The sequence below is a fragment of the Lycium ferocissimum genome, chromosome 6 (assembly GCF_029784015.1).
Source record: "Lycium ferocissimum isolate CSIRO_LF1 chromosome 6, AGI_CSIRO_Lferr_CH_V1, whole genome shotgun sequence".
Taxonomy (NCBI): Eukaryota; Viridiplantae; Streptophyta; class Magnoliopsida; order Solanales; family Solanaceae; genus Lycium; species Lycium ferocissimum.
The window spans coordinates 47921372-47930105 of NC_081347.1; the positions used below are offsets into that span (position 1 = coordinate 47921372).

The 8734-nt window shown below is 37.6% G+C and overlaps 1 protein-coding gene across 1 annotated transcript; it reads left to right on the plus strand.

Annotated features, from left to right (window-relative positions):
- The first annotated feature begins 7103 nt into the window (after positions 1-7103).
- LOC132061338 (uncharacterized) lies at positions 7104-7781 on the plus strand. The gene has a single exon (XM_059454175.1). The coding sequence runs from the start codon at positions 7104-7106 to the stop codon at positions 7779-7781; it is 678 nt and encodes a 225-aa protein (XP_059310158.1).
- The last annotated feature ends 953 nt before the right edge of the window (positions 7782-8734 follow it).

The window sequence follows — 8734 nt, forward strand, 5'->3', positions numbered from 1 at the left end:
TTCACTTCTTAAACTTTCACTAAGCTAAGGGAAAAAGAAGATATTTATATATATAATTCCTCCCCATAGCTGAAACGTGAGATCTACATATATGCCCCTTTAATTTTGCACTTATTTTTACTTCTCAATAGATATACTTCAACCAAAGTGAGACAAGAATCATTTTTTTTTTTTACTATATTAGAAGCATGAGTTGGGGGTGGTTTCGTCGTCCACCTCCAACTCATGTTCTTTTAAAAAAAAAAAAAGTGGACCCCATATTAAAAAAAATCAAGCAATATCAACAAAAAAAAAAAAAACGTGCACTCCATATTAAAAAATCAAACAATATTCATGGAATTCCCAAAGTATCCCCATTCAGTCAATAATGGTGGATTCATTGCCACATGCGTATCAACCCATTAGTGGGAGCAATTAAAATTATTGTACAGCAAAAAACGTGGACCCCATATTATTGCTTTTCTTTAAAAGGTTAAGTAACCAAACCATACAATTTCCTTTCTTTTCTTATATTAGCCTGAGATCTAATCTAGATATTTAAGCGTTGTATTTCCTATTCCGCCATGTCATTTATTTGTTATGTTTACTAAAATAAATATACTTAAAATATTTATATTTTAAAATAAGATAGAATTTAATTACTTTTTCATTTTTATTCTTACTCTAATAAATGTAAAAAGAGATTAATGTCGTAAAAGAAAAAATAATATTAAATGGCGATCAAATAATAAATAAGGTAAATTAGTCAAATTATAATTCTAATTGGCGTTTCCTTAAAAAACGTGCAAAAGACAACATGACAAGTAAAATGACCTAAACCAAGAATATTCACCAAAAATTGAAAAATAGTAGTTCTTCATTTAAATAGAAAATCAAACTTCTACTTTGTTTCGTTTTAAACATGTAAAATTAATTTATAATTTGAATTAGAATTATCCAAATCAAAATTTGATAAAAAAATAATAAGTATTATTTAGGTCCAATCTACATACATTAACAGTAAAATATTTTACACCTTTAAATTAATCGAATTAAAATTCAAAGTATCAACTGATTCTTAAATATTGCTATTGTTTTGTCTCAAAGAGAGGAAAATAGTTTCCTTTTAAACAAGTCTCCTCTTTTAAAAAGTATTAATAAATTTTTGTAAACTTTGTATTCATAGCAAACACTAATATGATAAAGTTTTGGATACGGAGCACAAACTACAATGTTATATTAATCGTGTTTTGAACATAGTATATATATATATATGCATAAAAACAGTGTAAACTTATGTATGTTTATTAGCAATATAAAATATATATATTATCACTATCCAAACACAACTACATATACATAGATACACTATAATCCAAAGTGTGCGGACGGGCATACGCTAGCATGAGTTTGGACGTGGTTTCGTCGTCCAACTCCAACTCATGTAAAAAAAAAATACTACTCATGTGGAAAAAAAATAAGGTGGGGATCCACATGTGTCATGTGGGTGACAAAATATTTACTGAAATGACTCATATTTTTAGTATTACCCAAAATTACCCTTTTATGCATTATTATACACTTTTATATAAGATTGACACATTATTTACAGTAAATGTATAATGTTGTATATCGTGCGTATAAACACTATTGTAAAAAAAAGTTGGCTATACAGATGTATATTTAAAATATAACTACGTGGATGTAATATTTTATGTTGGATTGTATATTATTGAAATATTTAACTATATTACTTTATTACTACTATATTAGAAGCATGAGTTTGGAGGTGGTTTGGTCGTCCACCTCCAACTCATGTAAAAAAAAAAAAAAAAAAAAAAAAAAAGGACCCCATATTAAAAAATCAATTAATATCTAAAAAAAAAAGTGAACCCCATATTAAAAAATCAAGTAATATAAAAAAAAAAGTGGACCCCATATTAAAAAATCAAGTAATATCAAAAAAAGTGGACCCTATATTAAAAAAATCAAGCAATATCCATGTAATTCCCAAAGTATCCCCCATTAAGTCAATAATGGTGGATTCATTCAGTTGGATTTCTATACCACGCGCTGCATTTGCAGCATTTTTGAATGACTGTCCAAAAAAAGTGGCCCCCATTAAACATTAATGTGGCAGGCTCTTACTTATCTCTCCTTCTAATCTTCATAGCTTTTTAGTACTCCTGTAGTACTAATATTCAATAGACAGAGAAAGTACAGGTAAGGATTACTTTTTCAAAAGTATTTCTGAATATATTATTATCAAGCTTCATTTTTTAAAAGTTACTATTACAACTTATTACATTTTGTAGTTCCATGAGTGATATCTTACCTCACCAACTGTAATTCTATAATCAAATTAATTGAATATTGTTACAACTGATAAAATAAATTATTAGGATATTTATTGCAGTACTGTTTAATATCCTAAAATGAAACTAGGATGGGTATTACATTCTCAAAAGACATTTTCCAATGTCTTAAGTTTCTAATTATATATGGAGTACCATAATAGCCAAAATAATTTATTAGTACATACTTATGATAGGTTAAGTAAAAAAAGGGATATAAATCTTATATCGCATCTATGCCCATGTTATATGACACAATATACATAATCACCATATGTATAAAAAGTTTCATGTTTTAGCCTAGGGGAATGGTAGTTCAAATGACGTTTTCGTATTTAGAAGTAGTTAAAAATTCAATAAGTTTTGAAATTCTGATTCAAATTTGATTAACGCGTAGTTTAAAAAGTGTCTATTAGCCTTTTTCTTAAATAAAGTCATATAAACTGAAACAAATAAATAATATCATGGCACAAATTATTGAACTCGTGCTCCCAAAATTTCTATCTTTACATACGTGACTTTCAAAAAATATTGTAAAATATATCAATTCTTTTTATAATTACATAAAAATAAAATTATAAATATATGTTGGGCCCGTGTTGGCACGGGCTCTGGTATCTAGTATAATAAATAGATAGTGGACAGTGGGGTCCTCTCTAGAATAATTATGACTTGCCACCTCACCTTTACAATCTTTAGTCACTAACTTCCCTTACTCCCATGGAAGCCACGTGGAAAGATAACTCTATTTGTTACCTTTCTACTAATTAATGTAGTAGCTTTATCTCTACTGCACTTAACAATAATATTTTTATTTAACACACTTCATATACTCGTTATCATAATCATGTGGTATAATTCTAGTCCATAACCTCTTTATACACATATCAAATATTATTCCCAACCACCATTATCACACTTTTAAGTGCTAAATCATTTCGAGACTTTATCTTTTTATACATCGACCTCTTTGTTTGCATACTTGAATATGACCAACATTCTCCGGGACTCGGGTCTACTCACATATATCGAGCGGTTAAAATCATAGCCCAAAAGTCTGGGGTATTACCTTGATGAACTGATACTCTCCGATTCATTTAACCTCTAACCTTCACGACACTTACTTATCACTTGTTTAACATTACACAAGTACTTATAACCTAAAAAATAATCTTGTCCTTGAACTTATGTCTATTAACTTACAAAAAATCCAACATACAAAAGTACGGGATGTAACATGAGGGATCCTGAACAAATGGCCCCCACCCCTAGAAGACGAACCCCTGAAACTTCCAAACTAACGCATCCTCTTGTTGCTACCCCTACCATGAACCTGGATCCTTACATAATCTACCTCAGTAACATGATCAACCATAGACTGGAATGATGACTCAGAAGCCACTAGCTGCAAGCTAGCCAGCTTCAACGGAAGCACCAACCCATTGACGAACCTCCTCACTCTCTCTACCTCGATGGGAAGTAATTGAACTGCATTACGGGCCAAGGAATAAAATTTGGACTCATATTAAGCGACCGACATCCATCGCTACTCTAGACTGTTGAACTCATCTCTGTGTGTGTCCCTCAAAGTCTGAGGGACGTACTTCTCTAGAAATACCTGATAGAACTGGGTCCAAGTCAAGGGAGGTGACCCAGCTGGTCGACACTCAATAAAGGACCTCCACCACATCTTTGCATCCCCATGCAACTGAAAGGAAACATAACTAACCCCATGAGACTCCACTAAACCCAACTCGTGCAGCCTCTCATGCCTTTCAACAATGAACTAATAAGCAGCCTCTCCAAGGGTACCTTAAAACTCTTGAGGCTTCATCTTGGTAAACCCTGTAAATAGATCGTGCTCCTCATGATTCATAGTCAGGACAACAATGGGCCTAGGAGCAAATACGGGTGTTGGAATATCATCAATACAAGGTGCCATAGCTATGGCAGGCTATGCCCCGTGGGTTCGGTATTGCTCTGAGGTCTGTCCCCCAGCTCTTGTCTGAGACCTATCTGGTGTAGCTGGATGCATGCCCACTTGGGTCAACCTCTCAAGGAAACTCAAGATGCGAGCCATGGCATCTTGAAGAACGAGTGTGGAAATAACCTCTGGCTGAGCCTAGGCTGGTCCCAGCTCATCCTCCTCCATCCGCTAATCATCATGCTGAAACTCTAACTCGAGCGATAGGGATCTAGCTCGGGCCTGGCTAGCCACGGGTGCTCTACCCTAGACCGGTGCTGCCCCACGGCCTCTACCTCTACTATGACCTCTAGCTCGGCCACGAGGTCAGCCTTTAGCGGCCGGTTCTGGTACCTCGTCTCTCGCGACCGTTGTACGTGTCTTCACTATATGTGGGATAATAGGAATAAAAGTCAGATACCAATTTGAATAAAGTAGCATGAAAGGCGTAAATGAAATGGAAATTTCATAAATGTCTTATAGCCTTTCGCAGATAAGTATGGAGCTCGTCGTACCAATTATCAAGACTCTACTAAACATTGTTCTTGTACTTGTAAGACTGATGAACTTAAGGCTCTGATACCAACTTCTCACGACCCAACTCGTAGCTCATGTTGGCACCCACACTATCCCCCTGGTGGGTGAACCCTTCCCTTAAAGCTACCTTATTTTAGTCAACATTCAACAATACAGAAATAAACAAGTATCATACTAACAATCTCAATATATATAAATAGTCTCAGTGTGGAAGTACTAATACATATACCCCAAAACCTGTTCTGAACTCATACAAGAGCTATTAATAATAAATACATAGTCTGACAAAATAATACAAGTCTCAAATACTAAGAATACTGTCTCAGAGTAAGAAAGGATAGATATGTGAAAGAGGAGTCTTCGGGCTACAGATTAGGCAAGTTGCTCACCCTGGAATCCCTGACAAGGGGGCCTCGGATCACTCACGATGTCGGGAAGATGAACCAACGATGAACTTTGCACTCAAGGAAGAGTGCACCAAGAGCAGTATGTGTTGACACCTAATTTTCAACTCATAAGACGCGTATTTTAATTTTTCAAAATTCTCGAGTCAAAGACGGAGTAAGGATGCACACTTAAAAAATTAAAATTTTAAAACTCCCAAGAAAATTGCAAAACTGACGTTTAATTATTATTTCATAAAAATTGACAATTACAAGAAAATTACGAGTTATTTACTTTCAAAAATATGATTTGAAAAGAAGATAAATATTCCGCTCCGTCTAAATCGGGGAAATTATTAATTAAACCAACGTATAAATTACGGCTCATTTTGACCGCATTTTTCACATTTTTAAATATTTCTCGGAACTATGTCAATATTGGGCTCGTATTAAAGCTCGTATTTTAAGACTACATATTATAAATCTTGTTTTCGTCAAAAGTTATTTTACGAGGGAGTTTTAAACGAATACATTTTAAGAGTATGCATTTTTAATTTTTAAAATGGGGTTGTATTCGTCCCTAGGGTTGAGATTTTCACTCTATAAATTGAGAATGTTTGTCATATTTTCAGGGGTCCGAATTTTTTTGAAAATAGCTGGGTTTGGATAATCACATTGATTCTTCCAAATTTTGGTATTATATCTAAAATATACTATATAATATACAAATACTATCACTAATATATTATTATTACTTCAAAAAATACTATACTATACTACAAAATCAAGAACAAAAGGGCTACTTTGAGGATTTGAGTGTTGGTGTTGATTTGTTGACCTAATCCCACATTTTGATCTTTAGATTGCCTTATAAAAAGGTAATATCTCTATTCTATCCTATTTATATCCTACTCTAGTTTAATTCTCTCTCCTCTCTCTGCTTTCTCTCTCCTCTCTCCAACGGTAACATCTCCTCCCTCCTCCCACTCGCCATCCCGTCACCAGCGACGGACCCCGCACCACCGCCGGGTAACTGCGGCGACCGTGTAACGCCGGCCACTTTTCCTAGATCTACTTTTTCCTCTCTCTTTCCTTTTCTTCTTCTCCTCTTCCTCTTCTCTACTCCTTTTCCCCTTTTTTAGTCGCTCCTCGGCTGCCGCGTAACACAATGCGCCATCGCCGGAGATTTTTTTTTTTTCCGGGAGCATTTTTAAACTCTCTCCCTCTCTTCTCTCTCCTTTTTTTCTTTTTTCTTTCTTTTCTTGTTCCCCTCTTTCTGCTCCCCTGTTTCAGTGTCTGCGAGAGAATAATTCGGCAGGAACAAAGGAATAAGAATAACTCCGACAAGGGAACGAGTAAATCCGGCGGTGAACGGTGAATGTACTCGAACGTTGAACGGTGTTTTCGGCGGCGATCGAGGTTCATTTCAAGCTCGGAGTTGGTACCTCCGGTTGCCATATCCATTATTTGTCCATACACTTGTAGTTACATTTTTTGCTACCTTTAGACTTTTGAATAGTTTATTAGTTCATACTCATTTTCGTGGCTTTGCTTAGTGATGGTAGACTAGGGTCATGTTCTCGTTGGGGGACGGGGCGAGGGTTAGGAGGGGGTAAGTGGGTGAAAGGAGCGTCTAGGTTGAGTAGGATCTTGGAACATTGGAACGTTAACGGGGAAGTCCATAGAGCTAGTTAAGATTCTTAAGAAGAGGAAGATTAATATAGCTTGTATCCAAGAGACCAAATGGGTAAGTCCTAAAGCTAAGGAGGTAGACGGGTATAAGCTGTGGCTCTCTGGTAGGTCGAAGTATAGAAACGGGTGGGCATTTTAGTAGATAGTGAATTGAGAGATCAGGTGGTAGAGGTTAGGAGAGTCACTGATAGGATGATGTCGATTAAGGTGGTCGTTGAAGGACTCACTTTGAACATTATTAGTGTATATGCGCCGCAAGCGGGCTTAGGCAATGAGGAGAAGAGGCGCTTTTGGGAGGATTTGGACGAATTAGTGGGAGGCATACCGCCTACTGAGAAGCTATTCGTGGGAGGTGATTTCAATGGACACATCGGACCTATTTCGGGAGGTTATGACGATGTGCATGGAGGCTTTGGCTTAGGAAACAGGAATGGAGGAGGAGTCTCACTTTTGGATTTTGCAAGAGATTTTGGGTTGGTGATAGCCAATTCGAGTTTCTCAAAGAAGGAGGAACACTTGGTAACCTTTCGTAGTTCGGTGGCTAAGACTCAAATAGACTTTTTACTCCTTAGGAAGGATGATAAAGGTCTGTGCAAGGATTGTAAGGTCATACCGAGCGAATATCTTACAACCAGACATAAGCTCTTGGTGATGGATTTAGCGATCAAGATGACGAGGAAGAAGAGGGTCGTGGAGGACCGACCTAGGATCAGATGGGGGAGTTTGACCACTATTAGTGCCCTGGAGATGGGAGAGAAATTGAAGGATATGGGGGCCTGGGATAGTAGTGGGGATGCGAGCAGTATGTGGGATAAGACGGCTAGTTGCATTAGGGTGGTAGCAAGGGAAGTGTTGGGGGTCTCGACGGAGTAGTCGTGGTCAGCATCGAGGGGACTGGTGGTGGAATGGAGAAGTTCAAGGGAAGGTGGAAGCAAAGAAGGTGGCGTATGCGAAGTTGATAGAAAGCAAGGATGAGGTGGAGAAGTGGACGAATACAGAACTTTATAAGATGGCGAGGAAGGAGGCGAAGTTGGCAGTTTCGACGGCAACGGCGGCCCCCGAACGTATGTGTATGTGAACTAGGAAGAGAAAGGAGGGGACCGAAAATTGTTCAGGCTAGCCAAGGCGAGGAGAGAAAGGCACGTGATGTGGATCAAGTAAAAAATGCATCAAGGACGAGCATGGCAAAGTATTGTTAGAGAGACTCATTAGACGGAGATGGCGGTCATACTTCTCCAAACTCTTGAATGAAGAAGGGGACAGAGACATTGTGTTGGGTGATTTAGAACATACAGGAAGGCGTCGCGATTTTGGCTATTGCAGGAGTATTAAGGTTGACGAGGTTAAGGGGGCTGTTCGTAGGATGCGCAGGGGAAGAGCGACCGGACCTGACGAGATTCCGGGGGAATTCTGGAAGAGCGCGGGCCGACAGGTCGGAAAGTGGGCGACTAGGTTGTTTAATGTCATCTTTAAGACGGCATTGATGCCGAAGAATGGAGGGCGAGTGTAATGATCCCTCTATACAAGAATAAGGGAGATATCGAGTTGCAACAACTATAGAGGTATCAAGCTGCTAAGCCATACTATGAAAGTGTGGGAGAGGGTGGTGGAGATGAGGGTGAGGAGAGGTGTGTCTATTTCAGAAAACCAGTTCGGATTCATGCCGGGACGTTCAACTACAGAAGCCATCCATCTTATGAGAAGGATGGTGGAGCAGTATAGGGAGAGGAAGAGGGACTTACACATGGTGTTCATCGACCTAGAAAAGGCTTATGACAAAGTTCCAAGACAGATCCTATGGAAATGCTTGGAGGCTAAAAGTGTAC

Bases quoted from the DNA above. Each gene is read 5' to 3' on its own strand.
- LOC132061338 (XM_059454175.1), top strand. From the start codon at position 7,104: ATGTCGATTAAGGTGGTCGTTGAAGGACTCACTTTGAACATTATTAGT.